Source organism: Platichthys flesus, chromosome 18 (assembly GCF_949316205.1).
Source record: "Platichthys flesus chromosome 18, fPlaFle2.1, whole genome shotgun sequence".
Classification (NCBI taxonomy): Eukaryota; Metazoa; Chordata; class Actinopteri; order Pleuronectiformes; family Pleuronectidae; genus Platichthys; species Platichthys flesus.
The window spans coordinates 5108356-5129737 of record NC_084962.1 but is presented as its reverse complement, the minus strand read 5'-3'; the positions used below and the strand labels follow the sequence as shown (position 1 = coordinate 5129737).

At 41.1% G+C, this 21382-nt stretch overlaps 1 protein-coding gene across 1 annotated transcript; it reads right to left on the bottom strand.

Moving 5' to 3' along the window:
* Window positions 1–138: 138 nt before the first annotated feature.
* Window positions 139–21381, bottom strand: elp3 (elongator acetyltransferase complex subunit 3). The gene is made up of 15 exons (XM_062411637.1): window positions 21113–21381; window positions 20478–20577; window positions 19998–20136; window positions 19808–19878; window positions 19484–19547; window positions 19063–19131; window positions 18421–18575; window positions 13072–13233; window positions 12800–12926; window positions 5598–5791; window positions 5137–5227; window positions 3615–3680; window positions 2534–2761; window positions 2214–2295; window positions 139–1164 (listed from the first exon to the last, which is right to left on the bottom strand). Exons 1-15 carry the CDS (start codon window positions 21132–21134, stop codon window positions 1073–1075), a joined length of 1662 nt encoding a protein of 553 aa, XP_062267621.1. The 5' UTR covers window positions 21135–21381; the 3' UTR covers window positions 139–1072.
* Window position 21382: the final 1 nt, after the last annotated feature.

Sequence of the window (21382 nt, the reverse complement as noted above, 5' to 3'; positions counted from 1 at the left end):
CCACACCCTTGACACTGGGGAACACATTATAGGCCCCACTCTCACGACGTGACCTTTCTTTGGAAGCTAAAACCTCTTTTCCCATTAAAGTTTAATTATTATTAAAATGTCTTAAGAGACAACCAGCAGGACACAAAATGGTAACTGAAATATACTTTATTCTCTGAGGGCAAAAAAACAAAACGACGGTCAAGTGATGTGTCAACATCTGGAATTAACCAGAATACATGTAGCCCAAGAACACATGAAAGTAAAAACCAGAAACAGGATTAACTGTGGAGCTTTAAAAGGCTATTTATGTAATATTGAATTTCCTGCCCTATAAATCAAAATTGTGCAATTACACAACGGCTGCCCAGTGAGGACACTTCCCACTGTTCATTCATCCACTGCCAGCCGTTAATGAACGCTTGACTCATAATGGGTTTTCCATTTAGTTGCAACATAAACATGATTAACTCAAACTGTGATGCTTAACACATCTCTCGTCCTAAATCAACACCGAAACGTAATATTTCAGTGGCGGTAAAAAAATGCCTCGGCAGCCCTGTTGTCATTTTCTGGTCAAAGCGACTCAATGCTGCTCGCTGAAACCGAGGTCATACACGCGACAGTGGCGGCAAACGTTCATTTCAATGTGTGAAGCTAAAAGTACCAACACTGTTTGTCTTATTTTGGTGCATGTTTAGAAAAAGAAACGGCTTAAATGTAACATTGAAAATGTCAAATGTCCACATCCACCTGAGGGCATCTCAGCCTGAACTCCAAACCTCGTTCCCAAGATGCTCGTATAACTTTCTCTCACTCCCGACGTCGTCACACTGTCTCCTTATCTAAACAAAACAGAAGACAGTGCAACAGCGTTTCTCGAGTGTGTCCCAGATAAAAAGCAGATGCCTGAGCTGAGAGGGGAAAAAAAACACACCCAACCACTATCTCCTCTGACGCTTGAAAAACAGAGAACTAAAAATACCACAGGAGGAATATTGTCCTGATAAATAACACAATTTGTGCGTGTACGCGCGTCTGCTTTGTTTGCACTTGTCCAGATAAAAAAAGACGTTGACGAGCTTCAGTCCATTCCAGGTTCATACAGGTCCTTCACCATGTAGGGTCCCTCCAGCTCGTAGCCCATCTTCCTGTAGTAGTTCCGTGTTCCCACTCCTGCAGAACAAACCAGGGACAGAGGACATCAAAACAACTTACTGTAAAAGCATCACACGAACAAGGAAAAACTATTTTCTTGTAGGTTATTGATAAAAATAGAAACGTCCCTTTTTTACTTAGGAGCACAAAGTCGCTAAAGCCAAAACCAATACTCGAGCATGGCTTATCTCCTATCTGCACTAGTCTTTAGAGCTGCAGTGACAGGACGTTAGAGGACATTATAGAGATACTGCACACTTAGTCATCACACATTATTGGTGGTTTTAAAAAAACATTTAATATCAAGTTCGCTCATTTATAATTCAATGTTGACTCACGCACTACCACACACACACACCAACGCCCGACCACCCACCCACACACACGCACGCACGCACGCACGCACGCCAAGAAAATCTGGAGGCGAGCAGCCTCTACTTCATTTGACATTTCTGTCGAAAAGCTGTGTGTGCTGCTACTGTAGTCATTGCTCATAGCTAGACAACCTAGATAACTTTGCAATTGGTATTTTGTATGCTTGTGCATGTGTGTATGTGCATGTGTGTGTGTCTTAGCCCCGCATCCCAGCTCAGCGTTGTCAAGGCAATTTTCAATTTCCAGGCAGGCAATTCACAATTCATTCCAGGGGTGAAGTTACACTTGAAGAAACGTATGCTATTCACGATATAATCCACTTTATTCACCTTCCATCATTTTAACATATAACTGTTGATAATGATGCAAAATGAAAATTGTTCATGTGCGTCAGAAATGTCCTTCTATTGAAACATGTGTTTTGCAATTGGTCTAAATTAATCCAACTGAATTTATTAAAAATTGAACCTAACTTTTGAACCTGATATGGAAATATTGTGAAGTTTTTGAAAATACATCTCAAATATTCAACCCATCAAAAGAATGCATGAAGGAATTAAAAACCATTAAGCGGCTGTGTGGCGTAATACTCACATATTAAAGTCATATATGGGCTAAGTACTGCAAAAGTTTGTGCTCTGATGTCTTTGGAAAGGAGAAATGATTCCCTGATGTGCTGTTGTGTTTCTTACCGGAGATGACGGCCAGTTTTCCAGAGCCGTGTTCATCTTTGGCAATTCTTGCTGCCTCCTCCATCAGCATCATACCGAAGCCCTACACAGGGAGGACAAATGACGACAGACACAGAAGAAAACATTGTAAAACCAGTATTTCCACAACATCTGACCTACTTATCCCTGATTTTGAGCTTAATCCCAGTGTTTAACTTTTCCAGTCCAGCACGGGGAGGGAAAGTACAGACCAGGAGAGATGTCTCAGTGTTGGGAGGGAAAACAATCAGATTCACAGCTGGTGGAAAAACCAAGGTGGTTGGGGGGGTAATCATAGCCACCTGATGCTGGAACTTGCTGGGGTCTCGGCTGCTGACCGGGACGACGCTGCCGTAAACATGCAGCTCACGCACGATGGACACGCCCCCTTTCAGCTCGGGACGGAAGGACTGTGGGGAGCAGCGGCGCAGCCGCAGCAAGCCAATCAGGATGTCCTGCTCCGGGTCCTCGTAGGAGAGGAAGGTCTCCCAGCTGCCGTTAGCCACGTAGTCCCTCCGCACGAGCTCCACCTGGGAACACGTTTGTGTTCATGTTAATCTTAAAGAGGAATTTTGTTACCTTTCAAACGACCTGGGCCATTTGTTTATAAATGGGGTTGAGTAAATGAATGGTACCTAATTTTGAGGAATCTGTTAGAAAGAATGTCTCCGCCTGCAGTCGCAACAAAGCTGCAGTGGATGTAATGTAAAGTTATGGGGCAACTGCGTCAATTAACGAAAGTTCCATTAAAAGTGCTTTCTCACCAATACAAGGCTCAAGTTGTTGTTCTGGGTCTTTGCTATGACTGGCAAAATTATAAGTCTCACACAACTAGAAGTCTCACTCGCTCCGTGGCAGCAGCTCGTTGTCCATCCTCTGCATGTTGCCTCTCTCTCCAAGTGGTAAAAGCTCTTGGTGAGTACTGCAGCTCGAACAAAGTGAAGTCAAATGCTACATAAACATTGTCCACATCAGAAAAGGATATGTCAGCCATAATAGATTTTCTCTGTAAAAAAATCCAATCTCCCCTCTCTTATTACACTGCCACTTCTGACGTCTTGCAACAACCCGAGTCTCACGAGAATTGAGAGCGAAATATGTGTAAAGCTGCCAGACTCTTAGCAAAGACCCAGAACCCAAGTTTGAGCCTTTTATTGGTGAAAAAAAAAACTTTAGTGTACATTTATATATTTAATGTCACAGTTGCCCCATAAGGTTACATTGTAGCCACTGCTGCTGGGATTGCGGCTGAGAGCAGAGGCAATCATCTGGACTGATTCCAAAAGTTTTTGAAACCATTTATTTACGCACCCACACTTATTAGGAAAGAGCTTTGGTCATCAGTCTTGAATGATACAAGATTGTACTGGTGCTGCCTGTTACCTGGTAAGGTCTGACTTTGTGGTGGATCTCCTGAATGCCCACTTCTCGGGTTCTCACATCTCGACACTGCAAATACAGAAAAATGTTAATGGTAAAACCAGTTTAGAAGCTCGAGGGACTCGTACATCAGGTTGATTTTCACTATAAAGACTAAAACTATAAAACATGCACAAATCAAGCTTTAGTTTAATTTAATTGTATGTGTAAATATCTATATGTTATAATATATGTTTGAAATGTGTCAGAGTGTAAAAAAGAAAAGTAGAAGCAGTAACAGTGAGCCGTTAGATGAAGAGCTGCATATTAAACTCAGCTGACCTATGAACTCTGCAGCAAGTTAACGAACATGAAATCAGATTGTGTTACTAAAAAACTGTGAGTAATTTTGGCTGCTCTGTTCTTCAGTTCTGAAGGTGTGTTCACTGTAGTATTAAAACAATAGTGTAAAATTAACTGAAACTGAAATTTTAATGATTACAACCTTTTCACTTACTTGGATGAGCCTCAATATTTCTACTAATTCAATCTTCCTCTTTACCTTCACACTTGGCATTGGTATTACTAAAGCCCGGTGAAAATGTATTGTCGAATTTGTTGCAATTTGGGCTTGTACAATATTAATAAACTTAGAATAGAGAAGACCAGCAGCAGAGTACGTGATGTCATGGGGGTTCTGCGCTCTAAGTGGACCTCCAATAAACATGGTGAACAGCTCTTTGTGCAGCAGCAGTGGTGCAGCTTCAGGGTCTTTACTGCCTGCATCTGTTATGGCAGGTCACTTTTACAGTTTCAAAACGAAAGCATCTAGCATAACCACAGGCCAAGCAAACAGTCCATTCAAACAGGCAGGTTTACACTGGGAAAGGCAACCGTTACAGCTCTGGACATTACAGATCTCTTTAAACACGATAAAGATTAAGTTAATGGAAACTAGGTCAAAGTTACAAACCATTAAGAAATTATATTTCCGAACTTAAAAACTATAAAATGTTTGACTTAGAGGGGGGTGGAGACCAGAGGTGTGTGGGTGGTATTCCAGTTTCATGGTCAATAAATGCCTTGGTTGTTTCTAATTGAAGCAAACAGGGGGCTCTTCACCCCATAGGTGTTGTCTGAGTCTTTTAATGGAAGTTAGTGAGGGGTCTTCTGCCTGGTGTGCCTAGTTGGCGTTTCTGCAAGATGAACCCTGGCCTGGTGTTTTCAGCCTGAATGAGCTCACCCTTTACTAAAGTTGTCAAATTCAATATATGTGCAGGTTGTGATGAGGGGGGTGCTTCAGTTGCATGCTCCAAAAGCTCTAAACTATACCGGAGAGGTTTTTTAATCTGTCAATTTACCCTATAACAGCAATGCATGCAAATTACTCCGACAGTCAGCATTTGTCCGTTGGCAACTTCCACAGCCCGAGTACGGCTGTGACCGTTTGGATCGCATCCCAGCTGGGAAAGTCTATTAGCTCCCTTGCTGAGAATGAGCTGACACAGACTCTTTCAGTTTAATATGGGAGGCCTTTGAGTCTCACCTCAGTGCCCATGTCCTTCATCCTGGCCAGTGCCAGCTCTCTCAGGTTTCCATGCTCCACTCCGGAGCTCACCAGCGGCATGGGGATGTCCCTGGTGAGGTGTGCGAGAGCAGAGATGATGGGAGTAAAGCTTTATAATTTGAGATTACAGAAACACCCACAGAATGAAATACATCTATAACAGATCATTTATCTACAAAATATGCAGCTAATGTATCTGGTCACTGATACAAATAATTATTTTATCTATACTTTGAGATGGTAAGGAGGGAGCCAGTTATTATACACTAATAACGGTAATGATAAGGTAAGGAGGTAGTGTGTTCTGCTGTTGGGCTAACAATGGACATCGTCAATTGAGACAGTTGTATCAATGTTTATGTCATCAATATTGACTAATGGAGTTCTAAACTATAGTGTCCCGTGCATTTCCATCTCCTCAAGCCTGTTTATTCTCTTACCTCTGTACCCTGTACACTCGTGTCCAGGGCGGCACCAGCGCCAGAATTCGGGCCACGAGGTCCACGAGGGCGCTGGGCGTGTAGCTCTTGTAGCGACCCGTCTTCCACAACTCATACAGCCCCGTGCCCCGGATCACCAGGGTCGGGTACAGCTTCAAACCATCTGGCCTGAAAGCTGGGTTCTCAAAAAACTCCTGCAAAGAAACAGACAGATGCATGTGGCCCATTAAAGCATATTTAATGCGAAGGCGAAGACAATGAAAACGTGAGGGCTGAATAACACTGAACGAGTCTCCAGCTCACAAAGTCAAAGCTTCCATTACAACTTGTTTCCCATCAGTCTCCTGAAATTGTTTTCCGACACAATCGGGAAGTGAATTCAAAAATACTTATGTATTTCAAAATGAATCAACATTATCCCTTTTACTACAGGTCATTGTGTTGTCATATCACTATGTAATACACTTTATGGACTTAAACTGATATACACTGCTATATTTGCAGTGTTAGCACTCACACCTGGACGTATAAAGTACGCAAAGAAGAAATACCCACATTTCTTTTCACTTGAATCATCCAGTTTTTTCTACACAGCAAAGACAAGTGTCTGAACATTCAACAAAGCTTCTACAGCACTGAGGGAACATAAAAGACATCGCCTCAGCGTATGGAAAGCAGATATCACAGATGACAGCGCAGCGGAGCTCAGTTATTCAATTGAAGGAAACAAATCTCGCTGTACAGTTCAGTGCATTGAGGGGAATCAGAGGGATTTCCAGTCATTCTCTTCCCTCTGTAGTGACTATCACATGATCACAACCATGAAGATTTGGAATTGAGGCCCATTCTCGAAAAACAGGCCGTGTTATCATCGTTTCTCTCTTGTCACAGCTTTTAATCACATGAGGACAAGGGACCACTTCACTAAATCTAAAGGAAGGGAGGGGGGGGGGAACGCAATCTGATAAATAAAAATCCTTCAGTGGCGTGAAAAAAAGAGGAGTCTGGAGACTATTTTAGAGATTTTGCACCTGCTACCATCACAGAAAATCCTATCCGTCGGTGGAGAGGAGAACACGGAGCATCTGTGCACAAGAGATAAGTGAGAGAGGATATCAGGCCGGGGAGGGGGGGGGGATGTAATCGAATTTAATTATCAGGGAAGTCAGAATTTACGCAAGGAGGATGCAAAGTTCTCCTACTGCCCTCTGCCGCTCATCAACTGGTCTGTGACCCAGGCTGACACACAAGAGCTAGAAAAGGATGAACGCTTGAATGGGAGATCCCTTCTTCCTTGAACTGGCATTCAATGGTGAAGAGCTCTGTATCGAGCAGGCCTGCATGTCATTATGATGATCATTAATTTACCAATTTCATGGAGTTCTCCAAGTAAACATCCCTCCACTGAAATCTCAGCCCTTGTTTGCATCATAGTTGCAGCATTTGCCTCCCTATATGGACACTGCAGGCAGACAAAGATGTCTGGAATTTCCCTTGATGCCATCCATTCTTTCTCTTAATCCTTTTTAAGGGTTACCAGGCAGCTGCAGTCACAGCGTAGGATAGGCGGCGTTATTACAGCTAAAATTATTAAAAACTCATCTATATTCTTGCTACAGAATCATTTATTTTCCTCTTAAAACAGCTAACATCCACATTTCTCTAAAAAATGACCTAAAACGACACAGTGAAAACAATGTTAAGGTGAGGTTTGGTGTTGCTTGAGGTGATGAATCACCAGAACAGAGCTCTATAGGGAGTAACAGCTCGTCATTAATCTGTCTGACCCTCAGCGGAACTGTTCACGTTCACGTCACCGTTGTCGGTCGCCGCAGGCACCTGTTTCCAGCAAGAAAAAAACTCTGTCCCTGCTCAGCACCTAACAGCAGGCATTTGTTGCCCATGACTGTTTGTTAGTCAGCAGGATTGCACAAAAGCTACTTGGTGGACGGATGCTGTACGGGTCAAGGGAGAAGCCATTACAATGTATGTGCTGATCCGGATCAGGGGATGGATCCAGGAACATTTTTGTGCATTAAGGGGACCAATACCTATGTCTGTGTGAAATGTGGTGCATCTTGATTGAATTGAAGGGGACTCTCGGTGTTTGTGTTAAGCAGGTGAACACAGTAGAGCATTAACATCTGAAGTGCCAGATTATTTTCTTATAAAAGGAGGCAATACAGTAAACTATGTTCCCTTTAATCTTATAACTAGAATATCAAACAATAGAGTGCCTACCTAAGCCTACCTATTCATTCGTCGAATCAGAAACTACAGCCATTTTAATTCGGGTAAGTCATTTTAGGCGTTCTTGCTCCAAAGTTGTGAGAGTGGAAGAGGATAAGGCAGACTACATTAGAACAATGCGAGTTTAGTCCGCACAAATTTGTAAATTTGCACAAATAAAAGTCATATGAGTAGTTAGGGTGGTACAAGGCCACCACTTCCTTATGAGTAATACATCAATTCTTAATCTTACGAAAAACTATTCATATAGTTTATATTTGACCATCAGAATAGCATGATAACCTCCACCTCCAGCCGTCCCTCCACCGAGGCAGAACATTGCCCTTAAATTCAATCAAGCTGCACCAAATTTCAAACACTCATATATATCACTTTATATTATCAAGACCCATGAATTATTCCCTGGGAAGTCAGTGAAAATGTCAAACAATTACTTATTTCACATTGTCAAAGAAATTAAAAGAATCTTGCAACAAAATGCTCAGTTTTCTTTCTCAGCAAATGTCCCATCATCCTTCCACCAAGTTTTGTGGAAAACCATTAAATTGTTTTCGCATAATCGCGCTGATAAACAAACGTACAGGGTGTTAAACATAATGCCCTCGATGGAGGTATTGCATCTGTAAGAGTATGTGTCCAAATGATAAACTTGCCGCACGATTTGTAGCAGGATGCAAACTAAGCAATTTGATTTTTCCTTGAGATGCCATTTTGGATCCTGGGTTTAAGATGTTCAAAAGCCTGCATTTCCCCCCACTTGCTAGCAGGAATCTTGTCATGGAAGATTAGACATGATGAGGAGGAGCAAAGGGGAGCCACACAAAACCTGCATAATCTGGAGGTGTGATAAGATAGGAGGGCGGAAAGGCAGACGCATTGACAGTGTGATTGGAAGAGGACAGAGATGAGAGTGGGCAGATAGATGACGTGAGCGCAGAGATGAGAAGAAGACAGAAACTTTAAAAACTAGAGAGAAGAGAGAAGGAAAAGATAAAGTCAACGATAATGGAGAGGAAAGAAACTGCGGGGGAAAAGAGACAGACAAGGAGACAGGAGAGAGAAAATACGGTTCTCCCAAAAGACAGAGGAGAAGGGAGAAAGTAAGGGCAGGGAGGAGAAAAGTGACAAAAGAAATGTTACAAGAAAGGAGAGGAGGAGGCTGTGAGGGCTGAGGACACATTTAATCTGCTTCCCCTCACTGTGTCGACCTGCGGCTGCCCTCCTTATTACCATCAAACACACAAATCCCCCCACACTAGTGGCTCAGGAAACAAACACCCACCCACACCCCCACACACACCCACACAAACAGAGGGGTAATGTAACAAATCTGCGGGAGGACACGGAGTCTTCTCCCCGACTTAAATCTCCTGTGAAAAATGAAGCACTCAGAGTTGTTGATGCTGAGGAGATTGGGGGGGGGGGGGGGGGGGGGTGTCCTCACTGCCTTCATTGCTACACATTCTCATTTTACACACTCAGCACTGACAGCACACAAAAGGAACCAGACAACCCTCAAATAGTTTTCAGGAAAAACTACAAGACAAAAGAATCATTTCGTGCCGGAAACGGTGCGTCTGGTCAGCTGAGGGACAGACGTGTGGCTTCATCTGCTGAGTCTCAGCTCATTAAACTTCCAATCTACTCCTGCCCTCTGTGGGATCTACACTATATTGTGATTTCATTAGAGCCCAGCCAATACATATAAACCAATGCAAGCTAACTGGACATATAGTATATCAGCACCATCCCACATGCGGCTGATACGTAGGAAAATGCAACTGCAGATGTCATTTAAGATGTTTTTTTATTCTTAAGTTTGTCAACCATAGACAGGTTTATACTTACATAAAAATGTATAGAAATATAAATATACATGTATTATCTATTTTATATCTATTTGCCTAGGAAGACCACTGCTAGTTGGTCTAGTTGTATCACAGCTGCATCATTGCTCTTAATGTTTTGTGAAATGACCCTGTCCAAATTCCCCAACCAAAAGAGAACCAGGTATGACAATGACCAATGATATCATTGTGGTAGTGTTGGCTTTACTTGTTATAGAATCTCTAGGTGGTTACTGTTTTATCAGATTCTACTCATCACTTGCCAGCATGGATTATATTTTATTTGATCAGATTTATCAGATTGAATTGGTAAAGTCATATTTGCAGCCTTGTTTTTTAAGTGATTGATGATTTGATTTTGCAAGCACACTGGCGTGGTCAGTGTGCTATGAGCTGAGACATTTCGAAAAAAATATAGCTGGTGAGGTGGGAGGCATATGAGACATCAAAGTAAAAGTTACATTTTTTGTTGTGTAAAAAGTATTCAAATGTATTCCATCACGATTAATGCTAAAAGTGAGAATATTGAGATTAGCTGATCATGAATTCTTTGGGTGTGTTAGGACTGTGGAAGAAAATATGTAACATACACACAAAATGTGTTTTAATCAAATTATGTAAACTGAAATGTATCTACATATCTGGCCTACAGAGTCGGTCCCATAATGGTGTGTGTGATCCACAGAACCTGATTGAACAGTTACCACCAATAAGGGACACTGTAAGAAGTAAAGTACTAGGGCATCGTTGATTTCAGTGGGAAGAAATCAACACTGCACAAACAGTGTATCGAGTGCAGACGCAGAGGACTGTGCACGTGACCAGGCACTATTCAACAGAGAGGGCAGGTTTGGCGGGAAAGCGTTACAAAATCTGAGCGTGAAATGAAGAAATAATGCTGTCGGGAAAAAAAACCATGCCATTGCCTTTAAAAAAAAAAGACAGTTGTATCGATCTCCTCATCTTACTCGGCACCAAAAAATAAAGCATTTTCCTTAAAGTCAAACTCATTAAGGAGGTGTGACTGGCTGCGTTACAAGGTAATTTAACCACAAGAGAGCAGATTAAAACAAATCTGGAGAGAGCTGGAGCCAATCCCAGTTGACACTGGGCGAGAGGAGGGGTACACTGGATTCGGTCCCCAGCGTATCGCAAGGTCAACATAAGGAGACAAGCAACCAGTCACACTTTCACACCTAAGGTCAATTTAGAGTCTCCATTTAACCTGAGGAAACTGGAGCACCCAGAGAAAACCCACTCAGACATGGGAGGGACGTGCAAACTCCACACCGGAGGAACAGGAGACTTCTTGAAGCGAGGCAACAGTGCTAACCACCGCACCACTGTAATGCCCTAACATTAATAAATAATAATATTTCGGATTTACCGGCTTGATGTTGTCCTACTCTGAATACCCCCAGCAGAATTAAACTGTTTTTGCATCACATGTGAGGGTTCCATCTCTCTGTGTTGTCTCCTCATGTTTAATTAGGATCTCATTACACGGGAACATTGAGAGTTTGAACTTCTTCACCTCTGCAGAAGACTGAAGACTGTTCCTTTGTAATGCAACACGCAGTGGGTCCCCCCCCCCCCCCCAGGCCACTGATCACACACAGTTGAATAAATTGTGACGTAAGCGAGAGAGAGAGAGAGAGAGAGAGAGAGAGAGAGAGTTTTCACTGTTGCTGGTTCTGACACATTCTCTCACAACTTCAGATACTTACCTGCACATATTAGTAATACACCCTTTCCTTTCATTGTCGTCTTAAATCGCTTGATTTCTGTGTCACATGCATGAGCCGAGCTTCAAACAGAGTCTTCATTTACATCCCACAGTCAGTCGTGTTGGGCGGCAGCACCGTCTCATTCTGCACTTTCATATTAGAGCCGTACTTCCAATCAGAGCTCTAGAGTAAGCCTGCTGTTGAGACGCTTCTGACAGGAGTTTCACATCACAGCTGGGACTGTGAGTCGACTGTCACCGGTACACCGATTCTATTTTCAGACGCTACACGTAGGACTTGCTTGTTACATACCACTGCGAGACAAATAGTAATGACGCACTCTGATGCGAAGAGATGGCGAAGCGAGGTGATCACTAATGTCACAAACAATAAAACTAATGATAAGCCTGCTGTATAAAGTTACTGGTGTTATTTTTAGATTTAAAAATATCTCATATGTTACTTTACGCAACTTCGTCCACATGGAACTCAGAAACTCTCCTACAATATTTTAATATTTTAACTGATTAAAACATTCATTAAAAGGGGACTGAATATTACACAAAATTTGGGTGATGACAAATTCAACAAATATATAGCACTTTGAATAAGAAAATATATTTTCTATACTGGTTTTACACTGTTTTATCTGCATGATCTAATAAGAAACTTCTGGAAAAGGCTCATATTGGAGGATTTCTTATTCATCGACTTTTAGTCGGCGAGGCTCCATTATGTAGACAATTAGAAGTGACACACAGTCGTCTAGAATCGTACTAATCTCATTCATAAGCCCAAACCAAATGACTGTGAATCTGAAGATTGTTTAAAAGTGAGATCTAATTGGCGTCCTGGTGATGTGGAGGTTTAACCACCATGTTGCCAGTTCACCTCGAGCCATTTGCACTCCCAGAGGAAATGGATGGAAAACTCGCACTCAATCATGTGCATATTGACACCTCTGTCACTTTCATCACTCTGTTGACTTCTCAATGAGAAGAACAGTGAAGAAGTACAGGTTGTATTTTGTGCTGCACCAGTGAGGTTCTCCAACAACAATACATTATGCTGAAAAGCTTTTAATTTAGCTTTTGAATTGGGACAGACTGGTCGCGCCGCTGTGAAGCAATCAGTCTACTAACGCAGCCAAAGAAGGATGCGGCGGATGTTTGCTCTTACAGATTGTGTAACAGGTACACAGACTAAAGAGTTAAAGAAAAGTTCTCGGATGAGAGAGAACTCTACTGCATGCCAATTGCCACCACGCACATTACTGCAGCTGAAAGGATGAGGTCGGACTGTCTGTGTGGACGGTAAAAATGCGTGGTTCTGTTAAAGGAAGTGTTAAAATGAACAACAAAATAAGGTCAGTGCTTACAATGAACTGCTCCACATCCCTCTCCATCCCCACGTTGGGCAGGTCCGGCATCATGTGGGCGACCACTTTGAAGCCGGCGTCCTTTGCCAGGTGGAAGGACTCGCACACAGCTCGCACCGTGTGGCCTCTGCAAGAATCACAACTGTCACATGAGTCATTTCAAAATAAAAAGCCTGCAGGTAAACTGCACACGTCATCAGACCAGCTGCCTTTACGTAACATCTGCTTTCTTATCTGCATCTGTCCATTCCTTCCCTCCCTCACCCACTGACCTGTTCGTGTCTCGGGCCACGTCTTCGAAGACACTCTGGACTCCTATCTCCAGCCGGGTGCAACCGTAGCCCAGCATGTCACTGAGGTGTCGCTTCAGGCAGTAGTCCGGCCGCGTCTCAATAGTGATTCCCACACACTTGGTGTTACTGCGCTCAGAGTACCTGCAGAAGGAAACAGTAATTTCCGTTGAGCGTTATTTCTGCTCATAATATGTATCTTATAGCTTATAATACAGCTCCTGCTTATTTTAATATGTTTTTTTAATTAGACTATTTAGTCAGAGCCCTCACTCAGTGTTGGAGGGCACTATACATGCTGGGATCATTTAGCAACATCAATTCACCCGCTGCGAGTTTGCACGGCTCATTATCCAAACATTTAACACTAACCTCACATTAAAGACACACTAAAGCAATAAAGAACACTGATGACATGCAAAAAAAAAATGCTAAATGCTTGAATTGCTCACTCACGTATAAGTCATGAAAGTGGGGGGATGTGGATGATTAAGTCTCAAGCATTTCAAACAAGTTATTCTTTAGTCATGGGCTAAGATCTGTTTCTCTGTTTTCCACACGGGCTGAGAATTAAAGCATCAAAACCCAAATTCTTTATGATAACAATGGTTCAAATGACAGAAAGCAAAGTGAGGTCCCTTGTAATGATGAACCACCATTTACCAATCATCTCTGCACTTCCCCTCTGCACTGCACAGCGCTTTAGTGTCTTTCAGCTCATCGTTTTGATTTTAAAGCGACAGTATTTGACTTTAACCAAGCAACAGGGTCACAACGCTACCATTGTGTTGACCGCAGCTCTGACTGAGTAGTCCCACTCACTGAACTGAAACACATATTACCCATGATCCCCAGTTTCGTGAATTCTTCATATTTTAAACGTTTTTTATAAGACCTCTAAGTCTTTTTTATCTGATCTACAGTTCAGCCTTACTCTGGAAATTACTGGGCCTGATAGTTTAAGCTGCGACTATCAGTCACACTCACTCACAGGAGATTGTACCCGCTCACCAAAGTTACATAAAAGGTCAAAAAAGTTGTATAGTTGCAAATAGTCCACACTTGGTTTTGTTGTCTAGCTTAATCCCACTGCTTTTATTAGTCCAATTTCCAGGAGCAGGCAGCTGAAAGCTCTACAAAATAAAACTACTGTGCATCAACAGTTGACAACGTTAACTTTAACAGGCATCGCAATAACATAGAGGCTTTTAGATGCTAAAGAGCAGGAGTCAGCTGTGAAAAATCATTTGTTCCCATGCTACCATACAAATTCACATTCAATAATGTTCAATTTCAACCTCATTTACAGACGCTTTTAAAAGAAGAAAACATTCAAAATACAAACCCAATTATTTCTGAGTACCCAAATCAATTTTACACATGCGGTGCAATTTTATCTGAAAATCTATCTGATATAAAATATTGAACTAGTGTTCACTTATTTCCTTTGTGATCCAGTGATGTTTTTCTCTCTTAACTGACAGAAAGTATGTTACTTTCTGTACATCATAATGAGCACAACTCAGAATGTGAAGTGGTGATAGTCCGAAGGTTTCTGGGGCCAGACACTTTATCCTATTTATAACTACTCCCTCACAATAAATTTAACCGTCGTAAGTTTGGTATTCACAGTAAGGACATCTGTTTTAAGATATGCAAAGACAATGTTTGTCAGTGATGACATTCATACCTGCCTCTCATCATTCAACCACTGGCCATCGAGGTGGTGCCCAGCCAATAACATGAGCTGAGTAGATAGGACAACAATGCCTCTGGTCTTATTATGAGCAAAGGCATTTATCCAACGGCGGAAAGGAGCAGCTCCCATATCTGGAAATCTGACCGTCACCAGGAGAGAAGCGTAGCAGCCTTACACGCTTCCCTGCGCTTCCATTAGAGCAGTCACCCACCCAAAACCCCACAGAGACCGTTTCTGTGCCCCCCCCCCCCCCCCCGACCTCCTAAATTAATGTTGTCTAAAGTAAGCCCAAGATTAGCTTCATACATAAAAAACGAACTAATAAAAGTAACATCACCACTATCGGAGAATGAAAAGTGGCCACTTCAACATTTGATCTCACCTACAGCAAGACAAGTAAACAATCTAATATCAGATTATCTTATATAGATTTATTTTGTCTTTAAGAAAGTTGCCTGTGTCATGATGGATATGTTAGTCCAAATGAATCCACATTTTGTTGGTTTTTATACACTTATATTAAAACTTGCATTCCTCAAAGCAGGTGCCTAGGAGGTGGAGCTAAGGCCATTTTCAACTCAAGCCTATTAAATCAAAACTAAAGTCAGTCATAACTCGTAGGAAAGCCTGGAAAACACTAAAGCCAGTTCTATTTGCTATTGCTGACCTGCAGTCTGAATATTTATCTGAACTACCTGAGGTTTTATCAAGTTCAGCTAAAGTCAACAGAGAAGGGGATTTCCTATGGACGTCGGCAATGATAGCCTGACCTTAAATCTCTGTAACTAATTATCAGATGAGTTTTGAACTGCACGCAGCGTGACAGGGACTTATTAAAAACTATTTTGCCCACACAGCAGTAGGTCTGCTGATTAAAGAAGCACTAAGGCGTGAAGAGAAGCAGCCAGATGCAGGAAGAGATGAGATAGTGCTATACATCGCCTTCTTTAAATGTTATTACTTTTCAACAACTGATCCAGACTCCTGAGCAGTGAAGGAAATCCCAACTACAAATACCCTTTCAAATAATTATCATGACAATACTTTAATGTTTTCAGTGGCATCCTCGGTGGCATTTTTTATTGAGACTGTTCTGTTCTTATTTTTAACAAAATATATAGTATAGGCACAGTTAATGATGTAATAGATCTTTATTCAAGAGAAGGTTCTTTCAATTTGAGAGCAGAACAGTGTGGATTTCACTATCAGATTCTGTAATGCTCGGATTGAAAATGTTACGCTCACACTCAAATATACCCTCCTTGTGCTTATCTGCTTTCAGTGCATTGGCTTTACTTCTTTGTGACTGCTGTGCTAACGCTTACATTAACCGGGTTGATGCACTACTGCCCTCCGCGGCTTCCTGCCAGTGTGCTAGAAGGAAATCGACGACACCCTCACGGAGGTTGAGTGTAGGCAAAATCAAGCGTCTTAAGTTGTTTTACTACTTTATGGGAACACTGTTGCTAGCAACTACAAAACTAAATGGATACAGCTAAAGTAACCAAAACGAGGGAGATCAAAAACTTGTCATCATTAAAACTGGCATTCTATTGGTTTAGACAGAATAGACGAAAAGTAGCGAGAAGAAGAGCTGAAGCTGAAGTGAAGGAAATCTAAGCATAAGCAGGGTATATTTGAGTACAAGCGCAGGGTTTTGAGTGAGAGCATTTCAAAATCTTTCGGTAAAATCAATAATATTACTAAAGAAGAAAAGTTAATGTGGTACTTTTAAGTAAAATCATTGCGTACTTTCCACTACTCCCTTTTTAGTTTCCAACTTATTTGAAATAAAAATCTCACAAACAGCACAAACAGACACATCTCAATCTGTCACACGGTTCAGACGTTTATTTTCACTCCTGCTGCTCCAGTGACCATTAGCTCTCCACATGCCAGCTCATGTTCCTTCAGATTCTGTCTCTGCTAGCAATAAATGTCCATCTTTTACAGTCTGCTGGCTGATTTACACCAATTACACAAGTTTATGCTCGAGAGAGGATGATCAGATTGTATGAGATGAATCAATAAAAAGTCTATTATCTCAGGCGATTATCTCAAGGTATCTGGCTGCTGTGATCACATCAGGTGCCGGGTGAGGGTGGGGAGCGGCAGAGAAGTGAGTGTGTTTCTAAAAAGACACATCACAAACATAAAAAAAAAACACACCCGCACAGGCACCCGCACACGCACACTCACACACTCACACACAGGCAGAGATACGGCCTGTTCCTACCCAGACCAAGAGCCTCCTCCTTCTCAAACTCAGCAGCCGCCGCCACAATTACTGCAATCACAGGATCTTAACGAACTATGCTGATAACAAAGCAGCAGCAGATTCAGGCCCACACACACCTACCAGCTTACTGACACAAACACACGCACACACACGCACCTTTTGCGTCTTATCTGAGTTTAGGAAAGTAAATAGCCACTGCTGACAACCAGCCTCAGTCCTGGGAAAAAGCCATTATTTGCTCCAATCATCTGTCTGACTTCTTCAACAAATGGGTATTTGTACTTTGACTTTGAATCTTCTCCAAGTCATCTAGAAAGTTGCACCTAATCCATACTGAGCAGACGTGTGCCCAATTCCACCGACAGCTGGTCCAACTCCGTAATTGAGAAATCGATATATGCAGGTGTGGAGGACTTATTCAAAGCTCCCTAACTTTATCTTGCTCTTGAATTCGTAATGTGTTCATTCAACGACCTTATATGTGCAAATGGTCATGACATCTTAGCTTCCTAATGGATGTTTAGTGTTTAACTATGCTAAGTTCAATTGAGAGGGGGAGGGTAGAGTCAAGTGAGAACAAATGAGTGCTAATAAAGATTTGGCACAATACTCTGCATGCTTCACAAAAGACAAAGAAACAACCTTTTTTTTTTTTTTTTTTTACATTGAAAATGGTTGAAAGGGTGACTACAGGGGAATAATGTATAGTGATGTAAAGCTTCTTTACTTTATTAAAAATGGTTTTGGCTGAAATAATTAGAAGAATAGTGGAATAGTTCATATACAGAAACAAAATTGATAAAAATTATGATTTTCTACTTGATACTTTTATCCTACAAAACAAGAAACTTGTCAATATTTCTTCAGGCTCAGGGAAATGAGGATGAGCATTTTTATTTAGTTTCTGAAAATGTATTAACTAAAAAGAATGAAAGACTAATCAATAAACTCACAGCTTAACTGAAAATGAAATTAATCAAAATTTGTGAAGAAAAACTTGCATAAAAAGTCTGGAAGATGAATTTTCATTTCTAACATATAGTTTTGTGATTGGGAAAAAATAATCCATCTGAAGAGGAGGGCTAAAGGGAAAGAATGTAATGGCTGCTAAAAGAATAGTGGAATAGCTCCCTCTGGTGGATATAATACTTGTTACCCACAGCAAATACAAACAGTTAATAGGGTTTATAGAGATGAATATAAATAATATAAATATGCCATGAACATACTTGGTTTTAAGACTTTTCGTGCCAAGACCAATTGACAGATGAAAAAGAATAAATAGTTAGAATCGATCACATAACTAAAAGTTATGAAATCTGCAGACACTACGGCCACTCCTTGGGGGTCTGGGAGTTATTTATAAGTGGGAAACAAAATTTCCTAACAGTACCTGACAGCTTCGGCCACATTGTTGGAGGTGTGTCCCGACAGAGCATCGTGTAGGTTCCTGATGAAATAGTCTCTGTACTCTTCAGGCAAAGCCATGAAGGTGCCGCCCATCACGATAAACTCCACCTTGTCGACACTGTGTCCCAGCTGCTTCAGCTATACATCACAAAGAGAACACACACAAGTTTTGTACAACTAGGAAAATAAAATGCCACATTTTATAGGTTGTAATTGGGGGTAGACAAACATGCAGTGAAGCATAGTAAAATAATGTTGTTCTCTAGAATGATGGTTATTAAGAATAATCATAAAATCTTACGAAATAGATTGGAATTATACCTTGTGCAGGAGTTGTACATAAAACTGACTTCCAACAACCATGAAGAAAATGAGAGCTGTGGCAAATTAACACTTCTACATAAACTGTTGCTCTAATACATCGTTTTGCTCTCTTGAATTAAACTAATGTGGCCATAAATTTAAATAACAGGGGAATGGTCTTGGTAGGAGTTTAAAAGCCATGAGCTATCATAACTTTAGACTAACACAATGCTGTCAGCCATCAGCGATGGACAACTCAATCAACTAGTTAAATTAAATGATGCAGAGCAACTGAAGAAAAATATAACATGAATACACTGACCTGCTCCACCCGATGTCTAGTCTGGAGGTAGGGGTCATAGCGGGCTCGGATGGCTCTCATGGATGTTGGCTGTCAGGGAGAAAAACAAAAATGATCACAACTATGACAAATATGACCAGCTTAAAGGAAAGATCAGAGCAAAACAAAATTAATTTGAGCATTATAGAGCTTGAGCAGTAGAAACAGCGACTACCAAAACAAGACTCCATTAATGATATAGAAAAAGGCCAAAATAAAAGCAGCTTTAATAGTAAATATAAGACATTGTTACCAACTTATCATGAAAATAAGGTAATTAATGCAAAAATAAGACAACTTATCTTTTTCCAAAGACAAATGAAACCAGAATATGTGTATTTCAGCAGATAACTGTGTGAATATAAACTAACAGAAAACCTGCCTGGTTTAGATATCAACTTACCTCATAACCAGTGTAAGACTGTGTAGAGTACTCAAAGTCTGAGTCCGGTCCACCAGGACAGTAGCTGCCAGAGAAGAGATTGATTTAAGAGCTACATATAACTCTGTTAACATGTAAAAAACATTGTCTCAAATACGCAATTAAAACTGATCCTCCTGTCTTACAGTCCCTAAAATTAAAATCAACATAATAATGATCGACCATATCTGCAGTGACCATTTTTCAAGTGACGAAAACATATTACAATATAATTAATACTACATAATAAAGTAATTCTTATCTGAAACAAAACTGAGTAAGTTTAAACAACACAGAAATCCATACACGCAGATGTTGCCAGTAAAGCTGATATGTGGACATCGGTGAGGTTTGCACATCACAGCCACAACTGCAATCTGTGAAAGAGAGAAGCATTATATAAATTACAACATCAGTACTCTTCTATAATTTAATAAATCAGGTGTCTGTCTAATACCAGTACTCAGTTAAAGTCAGGAGAGTGAGGGCTACATACCCCGCTGGCAGTGCGTATAGGTTTGGCCTTTAGTTTGGGCACAAGAGCACGACGGTATTGTTGAGGTACAGCAGCAATGATATCAACCAGGCGGGGCTGAGATTCAAGTCCATATTTAGCTGAGGTCTTAGTCTTCACTCTGAAAACAGAATATGACTTATTATGAGTTGTATAAAGAAGGAGCATAGAGGATAAAGGACAAAGAAGAGCACTGAGATGAGTAGCCAAAAAACAAACATATAGAATGTATAATATACTCTACTATACCAAAGGCCAATACTGATCCAGACATTACATTTACACATGCAAAACATGGAAGTATAGAGCTTAAATACATATGTACTGAAACATTAACACTGACATATATGTCAAGATATTAAACCTTAACAGAAAAACAAAGCTTTCCTATGAATAGATACAATAGAGGTCCATGAATACCTATGCAAAAGTGTCTGTATGTTTGAACAGGGTAAGACTTACTTATTGAGATTGATGTCTTTGCCCTCCTCATGGGCTTCAAGAAGCTGGTTAATGACGTCAGCGATGGTCATCATCATCAGCTCGGCTCGACTGAGGTCACCTGACAAACACCAATGACCAATAAAGTGAGATTTAATATATTGGACATAATTATGGAAATAAAAAATATGAGTTCATAAGATAAGCTAGTCCTCTCTCAGTATTGCTGTGGGGATTTTTACCATGTTACAGCAAAAAAGGGGATAGTGATTTATATTGAGTAAAAGCAGTAAATACGTACAAAATACAGGAACTATAACATTTGAAATGTAATATGTACAATGTAAACTGAATAAATACACTGTTATAGTAGTAACTGTACATGAGTAGCAAGCAGCAAGGTTAGTTTATACTGGTTATTACTCAGCAGCCCACTGTCCTTAACCAGACGTTAATAACTACATGAAATAGGTCTGTAGTGTGTTGTCCTTGCAATAGTGACCCACATTTAACGTCAAAAAACAGAGTTAAGTCACTGGCCAGCTACGAAACAGTCGCAAAGTAAACTTACAGCTAGCATTAGCATCAAGCTACAACCGGCTCAGGCAGTTTATAAAGACGTTCTGGACATTTAAACCGTTTTGTCACACACTCACTCTTTTTCTTTGGCTTCCCCATGTCTCCCTTTACACCAACAGTCCAATTTCAAACGAGTGTCGATCGGTCAGAGGCTCAATGTGAACTCAATAGTCCACGAGAGGGCTGTCAGGGATGGTAAACAACTCCACGCTGCGTCCGACCGAACACGGCTTCTGTCGTAAGGCGCCGGCGTGTGTCGTCAAGTGTCGTAAAGGCCCGTTAAGACCAGCAGCTTCATTAAGTTTCTAATAAGATTCAACGGCACAGTTTGATGTCTGTGATACAAA

What these genes read in the sequence shown, in the direction of transcription:
- elp3 (XM_062411637.1), bottom strand. Translation starts at nt 21,134, where the DNA reads ATGGGGAAGCCAAAGAAAAAGA. An exon ending in GGGGAAGCCAAAGAAAAAGA is followed by an intron (nt 20,578 to 21,112) that starts GTGAGTGTGTGA and finishes GGTGTTTGTCAG; the next exon opens with GTGACCTCAGTCGAGCCGAG. An exon ending in ACAAAGTCAGACCTTACCAG is followed by an intron (nt 2,762 to 3,614) that starts GTAACAGGCAGC and finishes ACGTGTTCCCAG; the next exon opens with GTGGAGCTCGTGCGGAGGGA.